The sequence below is a fragment of the Elephantulus edwardii genome, unplaced genomic scaffold (assembly GCF_000299155.1).
Source record: "Elephantulus edwardii isolate Elephantulus edwardi_28Jun2011 unplaced genomic scaffold, EleEdw1.0 scaffold00391, whole genome shotgun sequence".
NCBI lineage: Eukaryota > Metazoa > Chordata > Mammalia > Macroscelidea > Macroscelididae > Elephantulus > Elephantulus edwardii.
The window spans coordinates 1482759-1497570 of NW_006400141.1; the positions used below are offsets into that span (position 1 = coordinate 1482759).

General features: G+C 38.6%; 1 protein-coding gene and 1 pseudogene across 1 annotated transcript in view; both read right to left on the reverse strand.

The window, feature by feature from the left end:
- Positions 1–2915, reverse strand: part of LOC102861329 (butyrophilin subfamily 1 member A1-like) — a 10181-nt gene extending 7266 nt beyond the window's left edge. The window contains exons 1-2 of the mRNA XM_006902337.1: positions 2840–2915; positions 2236–2583 (exon numbers count right to left, since the gene is read on the reverse strand). Of these exons, the coding sequence (XP_006902399.1) occupies positions 2236–2583; positions 2840–2915 (424 nt within the window). The remainder of the gene's footprint in view (positions 1–2235; positions 2584–2839) is intronic.
- Positions 2916–7732: 4817 nt separating this feature from the next.
- LOC102861738 lies at positions 7733–8216 on the reverse strand (annotated as a pseudogene).
- Between the last annotated feature and the right edge of the window lie 6596 nt (positions 8217–14812).

The window sequence follows — 14812 nt, forward strand, 5'->3', positions numbered from 1 at the left end:
AAACAACCTAAATAAAAAAAAAAAACACAATGGGAGAGACTCAGCTCTATAGACAAACTTTTTTTCTTTTTTCTTTTATACTGATTTATTTACAAAGTTTGAATACATTGCTTTTCACAAAAGATCTCTTCCAGTAAATAGACTTTCTTTTATCTTATCAAAGAAGGATTCTATGTTGGAATCTAGTCACTAGTGCTACACTAAAAGAAAAGACAGGCATTAGAGGTGGCACAGGTGAGTAGGATTTTGACAGATAAGAATGAAGGTACTTCTTAAACTAGTAAGGAAGGTTTGGTAGTCTAGGCTGGGAACTATATATGAGGGAGCTCAGTGGTCAAAACTACTCAGAGAAGGCTTTGAGAAGGAGAGCTAAGGTTGAGTGTTTAAGAATAAACAACGAAGTATCCTGGGCAAAAAGAGGGATTAGATGGAATTAAAAAATTATTTCAACCTCATCTTCCTGCACACAACTATGTCTGAACATAAATAAACTCAAATGCTTCTTACTCTGTTTTCCTAATTCTTTTCTTATAACTGCAAAGAGCAGGAGAAAACACTGAGCTGCTGGGTAGAATCCTTAAACACATTTTCACAACTAGTGATTTAACACCGTTTTCCAAGTTTGTGTCTGTCTGAGAAAATGTGTATTCAATCTCAACGTGTGTAAGAATCAGTTTTATGCTACCAAATATCTAATATTTGAAAAATCAAACTTTCAAGATATTTCTTCCCTAAAACTGAAAGCATGTGGGTTACACATGTCATTGCTGCAGGGGCTCAGATTTCACTCAAGTATTCTTCAAACTTCCTCTTTATTTGCATAGATTTGTGAACAGCAATATATTTGTATATTCTATATTGTAGAGCAATCGAAGACGCAAAGGGGAGTTCGGGTTGCCTAGTCTGTAGGGAGTTGCACTGCCAACCCAAAGGTCCTTTGCATTCACCAGTTGCTCCTCTGGAGAAAGATGAACAATCCTCTCCCATGTGATTTAGAACTTCTGAAAACCTACTAGATAGAGAATCAGCTACAGTCTGTTCAGACTCACTGGCAATTGGTTTGAGTTTTGGTTTTTGCTGTTTTTAAAGGCACCTAAAAGATTAATAAAGAGTAAAACTTAAAAACTCAATACAATTGGGTTGGAACAGACTCAACAGCTGACCCTCCACTGAGCTCCCAAGGTTGTAAATTGCATGAGAGGAGATTGCCTATCTTTCTCCTGCTGTTAAGGATTATAGTTTAGGAAATCCTATGAGGGAGTTCTATTTTGTCACATGGAGTTGTTAGCAGTGAAAAAATGACTATATGGTTCACAAAAACAATGTGGCACAGTGATAAAAAACAAAGTGGCAAGTGTGTAATACTTTTAGATCTGACGAAGAGATTTTTCACAGATAATTAATTTTATCTCATTAGTATTAAAACCTACTAGATAGGTGCTTCCCCAGTTATATATTAGTAAACATGAGTTGGAAAGAGAATGACTTAATGCCATTCACAGTTGCTTTTGTTGTTATGTGCTGTAGAGTTGGTGGAACCAAGTCACAGCTGAGCCTCCAGTGGGTTTTCAGAGGCAGCACATCAAACAGGATGAGATTGCTCAACTTTTGAAATTTCTTGGAGCAGCTGGTGGATTCCACCCAAGTTTCTTTGGATTTGGAGTTCATCTCTTTACCTACTAGGCCCCTACAGTTCCCTATTGTCTGTAGTATTTCACTCTGAATTTTTATTCAAGTGGAAAAAGGATACAACATAAACCTTTTCTGGGTAGATCAAGAAATGTTAACAATCATACCTTATGACCTTGGGAAATCTGTTCTTAGGGATCAATCCATAAAACAGTCTCAACTATGCAACAGAGAGGCTCAACATAGTTATTTTAAAATAATGAAACACTGACACAACCTAAATGCCCTTTTTAAAAACCTGGTCCAAGAAACTCTGGTATACTCCTAAAAGAAGAATGTAACAGCATTTGTATATCCTTTATTCAATTACTAAACCTAGGAAATGCTTATTTAATATTTGAGCAGAAATAGCTCAAGACAAGTAAAGCTGTGCAATAAAGACATCTCTCCATTCTTAACTCAAGCCTTCTTTTTTTGTTTTTTTAACTCAAGCCTTCTTTGCATTCATTTTTCAGTACAGGTCTCTCAACTATGACCAATCTAAAGATTTCGGGGTAACCTGATGATTTCCAAAGTAATTTGATTTACAGGGAAATAGGTACTTACCAGCCACCTTCAGCTGCACCTTCGCCTCTTCATAGCTTTCCTTTTCCCTGAAAAAGCACTGGTATTCTCCATCGTCGGAGGCTCTGACTTTGTGGATCCTCACAGACACTCGCCCCTCGGTGATGTGGTCCTTCACCAGTGTGACTCTTCCTTGATACTCGGGCATTTGCTCTCCATCTTGCTCTTGCCCGTCTCTGTGAACCAGCACTGCAGACGAGACCTTCTTCCGGAACCACCTCAGCTCCATGTGTTCAGCGCTCACGTTTGGGGACAGATGACAGGGCAACTCAGCATCTTCACCCACCAGAGCCAGGATGGGCTCCGGGGGTCCAATTACGTCAAAGTGAGCTGCGCAAAAAACAACCAAAAAACCCGAGCAGAGTCAAGAACAGAGTGTGTGTGCGTGAAAATGGGAGTTGAGGGTTGACATAGGCCAGGCTTCAGAGAAAGGGCAGAGTTCCCCGCACAGGTTCTCTAATTCTTCCAACAGCTCAGGATGTGTGGCATGTTTAGTGGAGGGTAACAGGAGAATCACATGGAGTTGTTTACATGCATGGAGAATTTTCAGCCCAACAAACCAGAGAGAAATAGAAAGGAGGCATACCTGAATCCAGGGTGGGAAGCTGGAGGACGAGGGTGAGTAGACATTTGAGGAGGCAAGAGTTTGGGGAAACTGCCATCTCCAACCTTTCTGGATTGCAAGATACTAGTGTGTGGCCTCTGGAACGTCAGTCTGGAAGATGAATGGGTAGGCATCACAGCACTGGCTCTAGACTCTGTTCTCTGTAGTCTTTTTGCATTTGATATCTCTCCTCTCTGTTTGCCAGTGTGGTTTTTCAGTCCAAACTGCCATCACAACACCTGCCCACCCACAAATTCACGTTTTATTTAAGTACATAACTCTCACTGTTACTGGGTTGGAGATGACTCATAGCTGACCCTCCATTGAGTTTGCAAGGCTGTAAACCTCGTGGGAGGAGGTGGTCGTCTTTCCCCCTTAGAACCACTGGTGGATTAAAACTGCTGAAGAGTATAATCCAGAGCCTTTGGATTGGCAGCACAACTCCCGACCAGTTAGGTCACCCCATAAAACCAGTTAATGGGTTGAATAAACCAACAAATCTTGGAAGGAAGTTGTCTTAAATTTAATCATTTGGTATTTGCTTTTAGCAATGATGATAACAATAAGTGCATAATTGAAGCAATAGAAACAGAGGAAATAAGCTGGAGGGGAAAAGAGAAAATGTTTGGAGATGATAGAACAAGAAAGGGGAGCTGAGGAAAGCTAAAGAGAAGAATAGAGGGTCTAAGGCCAGAAAGAAAGCTCTGGTGGCTTAGTCTGTGGGGAGCCGTACTTGGGAAGCACTACTGTTAACCCAAAGGAGGCAATCCTCTAATGCCTGTGAGGGAGAAAGATGGGCAATCCCCTTCCTTGCAATTTATAGCCTTCAAAAACTGCTGGAGGGTCAGCTATGAGTCAATTTCAAATCTCAGGAAAGCTAAGAGTAAAAGCAGTTACTGACCTGATGGTCTTGGAGGAAAAGGCACCACAGAGCCACTGCTACCAAGTGAGAAAGCTGGTTGTGGTTCCAAGGGCAAATGTTGATGGCCTACAGGAAAAGGAAGGGGGAAGAACTCTCACAAAAGCCTGCCTCCAGGTATCCTGGTGCACTCAGCAGAAACTAAATTTAAAAAAATGTTTTCAGAGAGGTGAGGTGCTTATGAATTTGTGGTCTTTAGCTTAGATATCAAAATATGCATTAACAAGCTGGACTAAATAAAAGGGGATGAAGTGAAAAAAGACGAGGGCCAAGGAAACACTCTGAGATGTGAAGCTTTGGGGCAATTTATTCACCTTTCAGAGTCTTAGTTCTTTTATGCCTCACATGAGAATATCACTAGTATTTGGGAAGATTAAATGAAATTAAGCATGTAAATCCCATAGCACGGACTCAGATGAGGATAATCCATTATTATTTCTGTGGTCTGAATGGAAGTGCAGGGGTCAAGATAGCAGTAGCCTTCAGCTCCCTGTGGACAGTCCCCTTCACTGTTGGTGGAAATCCATGGGCAGTCAAACTTGAAGACAGGCTGAGAATGAACCAGCAATCACTTGTGATTCCTTTTTCAGGACCCCGATGTTGCCTTCTCTCCAAAGTTTACTCAAAGCAACCTGTAAGGCTTATAATCCTTTATTTGGGTTAAATCTCTTACTGCTATGGAAAAAGAATAAAGTATAAAAAAGGTAACACTCATGGGACCACAACTAGTGATGACTTTTGTTCACAATTTTTATGTTTTTACCTCCCATTTTCATTTCATACATTATGAAAGCAGAATTGAGATTAGCTTCAAGTTAAATGTTTACATAACTCAAAACATTGTCAATAAACGATAACATTTATGCTCATATACTGTATATAATCATTTTAAGACTGTGAAATTTTTGAAAACATAAGTCTTTGTCCACATCTATGGGTACTTCTTGACGAACTTTCTGATAAACTCCCAGAAAAATAAACATCAAGTTATAAAGTATGAGCATATTGCCAAAGTTCATACCTGAAAGGCTGAATCTTTCACAATGGATGTATCCTTCTCACTAAAGCCTGACAGTGCTGATTTCCTATGTTTGCTAATGGAATAGCTGAAAATTTATCGACTTAATATTTTACTATATCTTAACAACAAGAAAACAAAAATCTTTATCACTGTTCCAATAGGTAACATGAATAATGTTTTTACTATTGAGTCAGAACCAACCCATAGCTGACCCTCCAGCAGGTTTTCAGAGTGGTTAATCAAAATCACACAGCTGGAGATAGCTCATCCTTCTGCAGAGCAGCTGGTAGCTTCCAACCTCATGACTTTGGGATTGCAGCACAGCTTCTTACCACTAGGCCACCAAAGCTCCCTAACACCATGATAGATGGAAAAAAGATTTAAATTGTCAATGATTTCATTTTACTTGGACCCACAATCTACACTCGGAGAAATAGCAGTTAAGAAGTCAAAAGACATTAGCATTGGGGAAAATTTGCTGTCAAAGACCTCCAAAGTGCTAAAGAGCAATGATGTAGTTTTTTCATACATTTATAGCCTGGATAATGGAGGTAGGTGTGTCAGAAACAATAAGATTGGCACAGGATAGAGCAGGGTTTAGGACTGTTGTACATAGAGTCGCTATGAGTTGCAGGTGACTCAATGGCACATAACAACAACAACAACAAACATAGACATTTATTTTATAACATTAATTATTATCAATTAATACAATGTCTAATTGTCTAATCAACCCTCGTTGTGTATTGCCTTTCCCTTTACCTAACTTGTTGTTATGTGCCATCAAGTCACTTATGACTCATAGCAACCCTATGTAAAACAACTCTGAACCCTGCTCTACCCTGAATTGACTTCATTGTCTCCAACACAACTACCCCCATCACATTGTTCACATTTTCCAAAGACATTCTTTTTGTTAATTCCAGTGGTTAGTCTCAGATTAATTTTTCTTGACTTTTACTTACCATTTGTTCCTTTCTGTTTAAAAATTAGTTTTTATCCTCTAAAAGTAATATCTGAACAATTTTTAGGAAATAAAACAGTACAAAGAACTTTTAAAAACAAACATTGGTCCCATCTGAACTGGTTTCTTATTCTCTAGAAACCCATTTCAGGTGCTTAAATCTAGTATCTAGATACATGTGTCTTATATCAGTAGCATGTTTATATTTTTTGCTGTTTATTTTTAAATATTGCTTCAGTGCCCTGTTATGATGAATGATGCCTTAACTCTCTTATATACCACCACTTTTGCTTGAGTGTTTCTAATACTGTGGATAAATAACTATTTTCAGTGTTAGCCTAAAAGTTGGCTTTTTTGAGCCATTACAGTTAGCCCCCTCTGGTTTCCAGCTACCTTAACTGCAGACACATGGTTTTTCAAATCAGCATGGTCTTGCAAATCAGCAACAACAATAGCTAGAGAATCTCTCCATTGGGGTGTGTGTGAAAACAACACAGATGAGTGGCTGTGTGACTGTGTTTAAGCAACCCATTACATCCAGCCTGGCCCGTTGCTCACTATATTCTACAAAAACCTGGCCTGCATATCTACTGTCATGTGAGTCATTTCCCTGATGGGCCTGAGCCTCTGGAGGATCTTCTAGCAAATTATTGAAGCTATAGGTGATAGTTGGAAGCAGGAGTGGCATCCATTTCCAAAATAACATGCCTCTGGAAACTCTGTGAAGTTTTACAAAAGTCCATAGTTGAAGAGAGGCAACAACATAAGTGATAGAAGAATTGGGGAGCTGAGTCACAGATGGAGCTGTTGATATGGACTTTTATAGTGGTTAAGTATTTGGAAGTACATTGAGCTGAGGCTTCTCATAAGTTGTTATTGTTGATTGTCTTCGAGTCAAGCACAACTCATAGTGACCCTATGAAGGCCTGAAGTCTTTCTATAACTGTGGACATTTACCAAAGTTCATAGAGTTTCCAGGAGGTATGTTGTTTAGGAAGTAGATGCCACTTCTGCTTTCTAAAGTAGTCTGCTTCACATAAGTAGTCTGCTATTAATCCTAGCAGGACAAATTATAAAAACACTATTGTTTTACTAAAACAAGCAACTTGTGTGATTGTATTTATTTTCTTGTACGTTTTTTTAGGGGAAGGATGTTAAGTGGTTCATTTTTCTCCTTTGTTTAGTTTTCTTTATTCTCATTGTATTTTTTTATCTCCGCTAAGAGCTCTTAGTTTTCATAATCAAATGTGATAGCTCATTAGTATTACAATCTCTCCACTGTGTCTCCTACCTCCATTTTTATCAGAGCAGCACTTTTTATTAAGTGAACACATATATAGATAGAGAATAACATTAAAAAACAAAAATAAAACTCATTGCCATTGAGTTAGTTCTGACTCACAGAGCCTTTCCACTGGGTTTCTGAGCCTATAAATCAAAATAGGAGACTGTCCATCTTTCTCAGAGAAGCTGGTAGATTCAAACAGCCCTAGACAAAGCCTTTTGGTTAGTAGTGCAACACCCAACAATCTCTGCCACTAGAATCATATTTGTTTGTTTGTAATTAAAAATAGATTCTGTTGATAATTTTTGAGTGAAACTAATATTCTCCACTCTGAATACTCTGGCCACAGGGTAAGCACTAGAGCATTTTATTTGCTACTTATTCAGAAGGTGGAATAAGTAAGAAACAATTCTTAGCTTTGTGTGAACTCTGAACATACTCTGAATGATAGTTTTGATTCAGAGGTTTTGTTTCTTTGTCATGTGGTCAAAACAACCCAAGATGAGTGACTGGGATGAATAATACTGTGTTCTTTTATGGAATGTTGGTGAACTTCTGTGGCTTATTGAGGTAAATTTTCTTTTTCTTAGGTAACAGCTTTTTGTGTTTTGTTTTTTTTTATCACTCCTATTTTTAATGTTCCAAGTTTGCCGTAGCAGGGCCGGTGCTCCCTGTCAGACTCAGGTTTATAAGTTTTCAATTGGCTGGTGAGTCCAGTAGGGATACTTGGTCTTGTCTAACTTGGTTTCCGGGAAAGCTTTATTCAAGTCCTCAGTGGTCATCTGCTCAAATGGAATGATGTTCCTCATCTTCTCTGGCCGTTTTTCATATTCCTCAATCCTGGTCTTGGAGAGAGACACAAAATCCGCACAACTCTTCATGTCTTCTTTTTCTTCAGCATCTATCAGAGCTGTATACTTATCCTCTGGTACGGGAAACTTCAGGGCATTAAATTTCTTCTCAAAGTTGTCCACTAAGCCAGCTTTGGCCATGTTGGCCTTGTAGTAAGCCCAGTCGATGACTGGCGGTGCCTTGAGCAAAGCAGACAACCTGGAGGTGAGAACCTCATTCCAGGATTTCAGGAAGTTAGCAACAGCCTTCTGGTCGGGTTATGATCTCCCTAAAAGCTATCCAGTCAATGGCTTTCAGAGTAAGTTTTCGCCCAGCCATTGTTAGACCCTGGAGGCCCAGGGCCTCAGCAGCAAGTAGCCTAGTAACAGCATTATTGACATACCGGTATTATTCACATATAACATAACGATACTGATATAACACTAAGTTGTGAACATTGTTGTATGGCAGAGTTTGCATATGTGAAGGACAGGTGGAACAGGAATGAACAGTAGATGATGGTGGATTTCTGTGTGGAAGAGGGGATAGTGGGAGTGGAGGGAAGTTAAATGTGCTCTGGGGAGCAAGAGGCTGAGGGCTGATTGATTGATGACATTGCTGACTCATTTTCCTGGAAATGTTATGAAATGGAGAGTTCTTAGAAGAAAAAAGGTCAGACAAGGAATTTATAGGTACAAATAAAGTGATCCTTGGAAAAAAGCATCATGCTTAGAAAGGTCAGCAAAAGAGAAGACAGCTCTCAAGGAGACAGATTGACACAGTGTCTGTAATAAGGGACTCAAATACTGCAGAGCTAGTAAGGAGACACAGGATAGAACATACAGATTGATAGGATCTGTGTGAATCAGAGTTGACTTGGTGGCACCTGACAACGATCACAACCACAATATAGTGAAGTTGGATTGAGCAAGGCATAGAAACATTCAAGAGTTTCGGTTTGTGTGACCGGAATCTATCCCACTGTCACCTCCAGGCAACATTCCATGCCTGTTCTTCCCAGCTCTGCTCTCTTCCTGTTAACTGGTGGAGCAGATTCCTTCAAAGCTGGGCTGCATCTCTTTCTTGAGGACACATTATGGAAAACATGAAGATGCAGGACTTACACATTTTAGAAAAAATAATTTATTGTTACTTTTCTTTTACTATGATTTATCAGACCTAGTCTTAGCTTCAGTTCCCCTCAAAGTAACCTTTGGGATAAAAATACAAAGATTTTGATGCATATAATTTCTTTGAGACGTGATCCCAGAAAACATTAGAAATACAGAAGTAAGGAAGGAAAGAAAAAGGCCAATAAAGGTGGGTAAATGCCTGAGTTACCTTTGTGGGCATCTGAGTTCAGTCCTGTTGGTAATCCTCAGAAACAATCTGAGGAACTGGAACCTCCATTTCTAATCTCACAATTGTCACCAAAGGTGATCAAGTTGGAGATTTTGTCCATCATATTGCTCTTCATTGGCTGAAGTTCTCCAGACGTGAATTACTATTTATAGACAGGGAGATTCAAGATTCATCAGTGCATAAGGCAACTGTTGAGCGGTGGCCTGGAAGGTGGAAGAGAGAGAAAGAAATAGGAAGAGCAGTCTAAAAGTCAGAGGGTATAAAAGATTTAGAAGGCAACTCTCTTGGTTTAAAGAAAGGAGACATTATGGTAGAAATTCTCAGGTACGTTTGTTGTTTTGTACCATGGAGCCAGAACTGACTCATAGCTGACCCTGCAGTGAGTTTTTGGTGGCAGTAAATCTCACTGGAGATTGACTGTCTTTCTTTCTTTTTTTTTATTGCTAAAACCAGATCTTTTTTTTTTTTACTTTTTTCTTTTTAAATTATTATTAATTTTAATGGAAGTTTACAGAGACTTTGGATTTCCGTTCGTTTGTCTTCTCTTTGAAAAGTAAAGGAAAAATTCTTTCATTGTTATATAATCCCTCCCCCCAGGTCCACTCCAATGTTCAGTCTTCATTCCGGACTCCTGTCATGACAATAATACCTAATCATATATCCCTTTTAAACAGTTCTCTTCTCCTGTTGAGCAAATGATGGGTTTGACCACATACCTTTGAGCTGACAGTGTAATTCCTTATCACTAAATCACCAGCGCTCCCTCCAGGTATCTTTAGAAGAACTTATTTTTAGTCTGTTAATTGCTCTTCTTTCTGGCTATCACTCCTACCCTGCAATCTGAGAGTTCTCCCTAATTATCCACATACATTAATGTACCTTCAGGTGAGTTGGTGAAAAGGAAATGGGCCACTTAATCTTGTGGTCATGTTCCAAGAGATCAATATAGTTTTTTGTTTTTGTTTTTGTTTTTAGAACAATATATCTTTCAAGGAAAATGTTAAGCTCACAACATCATTCTTTTTTCTATTCTCATCAGTAAAATCCTGTCAGCATTTTGTATAAGGGTTCAGGTCTGTTGTTCATAGGGTCACTATGGTTCGTACCCAACTTCAGGGCACCTAATATCAATAAAGTTTTGATATAAGATCCCTGGTAGCACAATGGTTGAATGTTTGAGTGCTAACTGAAGAGTAGGTAGTTAAAATTCACCAGCTATTTTGGGGGGTAAAAGAGAACTGGTGATCTGCTTCAATAAAGATTTTAGCTTAAGAAACTCAATAAGAAAAGTTCTGCTCTCTCTGACGAGGTTATTATGAATCATAAGTGACTCAACAGCACACAACAATAAGGCTTTGAATCTTTGAGAGGTAAGAACCTCTCAGAGTCCTGAGAAGAGTCACTGAACTGTACACAATTGTACTTTTCCTATTATGCAATAATAGAGGCATTATATAGAAGATGTAAAACTTGTGGAGTAATGCAGAAGCCACTTCTCCCCTAAAACTTCCAAGGCCTTTGGAATAAGTTTGTTTGGAACAGAACTAATCCAATTATCATTTGAGTTAAAAGTATGGGAAAGAATGAAAAGTGAGATTCCACTCTTTTTTTGTAACTATTGATGCTATCTTTCTTTTTGTGAATATCTACTGATGAAAAATTATCAGTAAATCTTAAACAAAGAATACACTGTGTTTCAGTTTTTGTTCTTAGAAATATGTAGGAAATTCCTTTTGGCTTTCAATAATACTAGGCAGTTTTGCTGTATCTGATAAACTGGAAAGTAGAAGACATTTAGGGTGGATGGGAGTGAGGACTGGGAAGCTGAGTGAAGACTTGCCTATTAACTGCAAAAGTCCCAATAGTTGAACCAAATTAGATTTATTAATTTATGTTATTGTACCATCATGAAAGTCTGCACATTGTTAGGGAAGTAGGGTGGGTATCAATGACAATATAGGACTTAGGTTTATGTTGGGTGATGTGGGGGAAGCTCAAGGAAGTGGGGATTTTGTCTTGGTGTATGATCAGGAAGTTGGGAACAAACCTGATTGGATATTAGGAGGAAGACAATGGAGTTAAACCTGTAATTGGTAAAGAAGTAGCAGTTACTCAGATTAGCCAGGAAGAGGGGTGTTGTTTATTTTCTGGTTTGGTATGCTTTTGGGTTCTGACCTGATTTTTTTTTTTTTTATCACACACCATCATGATTAAAGACTAAGGTGTGCCCAGCGCATGTCATAGTATTTTATATGTGTGTGTGTGTGTGTGTGTTGTTTTTTGTTTTTTCCCCTTGTTGCGTACCTTACTGGCACAAAAGGAGATTTCCCCTCCTTCTTCAGCAAAGCGTCTGGTGGATTCAAACCATGTGCCTTTGGGACTGCTGCACAGTTTCTTGCCACTAGGCAATCAGAGCTCCCTTCCATGTCATATAGTATGTTAAGTTGCTTCATATGCATGTGAAGTTTGGATAATGACTAAGGAAAACTGAAGAACGCCTTTTAATTAAAATGTTGAAGAAGAATATCCCATGGATTGTCAAAACAACAAATAATCTGTTTTGGAAGTAGTGAAACCAGAGTGCTCCTTACAAACTAGATGGTGAAATTTCATCTCACGTGCTTTGAGCATGTTATCAGGTCTTAGTCTTTGGAATAAACATCATGTTTGCAGAAGTAAAAGGTCAGCAAAAAAGATGAAGACCTTCAACAAGATGGATTGACACAGTGGCTAAAATGAGTCAGAGATGACTGATGGTACCTAACAGCATTAGAATCCTAATAAAAACAAGAAGGCTCAATTAGAAGTCTAGCACCCTCGATGAACTGTGAGTGGGAGCAACTTATTTGAACATTTCATTAGAGGGCACTTGAGTATCTAAAACAGTACCTTTATACATTTCATCGAAGAAAGACAGAAATACCATCTTGGAATTTAGACATTAGAATGTACCCTATAAAAATATTTATATCTGAGGAGTCATTTTATATATGCAGGAGTGTAGAGGGAAGGTGTGAAGAGTCATCTTCCAGCCAGCAGTAACAATAGGACCAATGACTTAGAAACAGATAAATGTTCAAGGTTGAGAGCTCTGAAAATGAGAGAGAGAGTCCCCTGGGTGGAAATACTACTGATAGATTTTGAGCTAGAATACGTGCTGGATCTTGAATGATGATTAAGTAAATTATTATTGTTAGGTACCCTCGAGTTGACTACAAATCATAGTAACCCTTGTCTTATCCCATCATCAAAATATCTGCCATGCTCAAGAACAAAGCTGTAGTTACTTTGTCAATTCATCTTATTGAGGATCTTCCTCTTTTTCTCTGACCCTCTAGCATAATGCCTTTTTCCAAGGACTGGCCCTTCCTCACCACATGCTCAAAGTATGTGAGACTAGGTTTCATCATCCTTGCCTCTAAGGAACACCCTGGTTGTAAATCTTCCTCTGAGAATGATTTGTTTGATCTCTTGGCAGTCTGTGGTATACTCAATTTGATTCTTATTGTTGCTGGTTGCTAAGCAATACTTAGCAATGTTGCTAAATTTGCTGTAACTCATGGTAACCTCATCAGCAATAGGATAAGGCATTATCTAGCACATATAGCAAGCTCACAGAGTTTTTGAAGACCTGATATTTCAGTAGTGGATGGCTAGTACTCCCTTTTAGCATGTCTTGGTCTAGAAATCTGTTGAAACCTGTCCACCATGGGTGACCTTGATGATATTTGAAATACCAGTGGAATAGTTTCCAGTATTATAGCAACATGCACTGTAATTGCCAAATGAAAGATGAGAGTATGCCATATTCATCACTAAACCAGCAGGCAACATTATGATAGATTAAGATTAAAGTTACCAATTATTTTATTTGACTTGGGAGCCACAAACACCACCCATGGTAGCAGCAGTCAAAAAATCAAAAGACATGTTGCATTAGGTACACTGCTGTCAAAGACCTCTTTAACATGCTATAGAACAAGGATGTCGGTTTAAAGACTAAATGTGCCTGACAGAAGTAATGGTATTTTCAGTTTCTTTTTATGCTTTGTTTATTCAAGCCATCAAACCTGTTACTGAGATGGTTTTAAAACAAAATGTATATGAATAAAACATACTGTAAAGATATTATATGAAAAATCAATAAAAATATAAAAATAAATGTAGGTGGGAAAGACTCAAGACCAGACTTTGGTTCTTGAGGATTTAATTTTCTTTAGCTTCAGTCTGAACTTGTGTATGAGTAATTGATAGTCTCTTCCACAATCAGCACCTGGCTTAATTTTCACAGTTGATACTGAACTTCTTTAATGATTCTTTCTACAGATGTAATCAATCTGATTCCTGTGTAGACTCATCAGGTGATATCCATATGTATAGTCACCCTTTGAGTTTCTAATAAAAAGTATTTTCAATGAGCAAATCATTGATTGTAAAATATTCTATCATTCTATCTCCAGACTCATTTCTGTCTCCAAGTATTCTGACAATTGATCCTTCTTCTCTGTTCCCAACTTTGTATTCCAGTCACTCATTATTATGAATGCATCTTGGTTTCATGTTCGATAAATTTCTGACTGCAAAAATTGACAGAAATATATTTCCTCCTCTTTGACTCTGACTCTGGTTTTGGTATATATATTTGAATGATAGTGGTATAACAGGTCTTCCTTGTATGAGAATGGATATTATCCTGCCACTCTTTGAGTGTATTTTAAGATGCATCTACATATGGTTTTTAAAATTATAAATATGACCTGTTTTCCCTCACCTTTTCATTTGCAGCATAATAGATCATATAATTGTCTGATTCAAAGCTTCCTTTGTCAATCTATTTCATTCCACCAATGCCTGTTATTGTTGTTGTTAATGTGCCGTGGATTCGCCTGTGACTCATAGCCACCCTAAGTACAATAGTTCTGAATCTGCCCCATCCTAGGGGAGCTCTGGTGGCCTAGTGGCAAGAAGCTGCAACTACAATCCCAGAGGTGCACGGTTTGAATCCACCAGATGCTCTGCCGGGGAAGGAGGGGCAATCTCCTCCTGTACCAGTCAGATCTGATTTGACGGTACACGCACACAAAATAATAAAATTAAAAAAAAAAAAAAGAATCTGCCCCATCCTAAACCAATCTCATCATCTCTGGAAGACCTAATCTCATTTCTCCAGTCACTGAGTCAATCCATCTCATCCTGGATCTTCCTTTCCGCCCTTCCAAGCATAATGTCCTTCTCCAAGGACTGGTCCCTCCTGGCCATGTGCCCAAAGTATGTCAGATAAAACTTCAAATTCCTTGCCTCCAGGAGCAGCTTGGTTTTACCCTCTCCAGGACAGACTTATTTGTTCTCTTGGCAGTCCAGGGCATGTTCAACACCTTTCTCTAGTACCACAACTCAAAGTCATCGATTCTTCTTCTATTATCCTTAGTAATTGTTGATCTCTCTGACACACAACAAATAATTGTGAATACTATGCCTGGAGAACAACCACTTGGCCAACTGACTGGAAGAGATCTATATTTGTTCCCATTCCAAAGAAAGGTGACCCAACTGAGTGTGGAAACTACAGAACA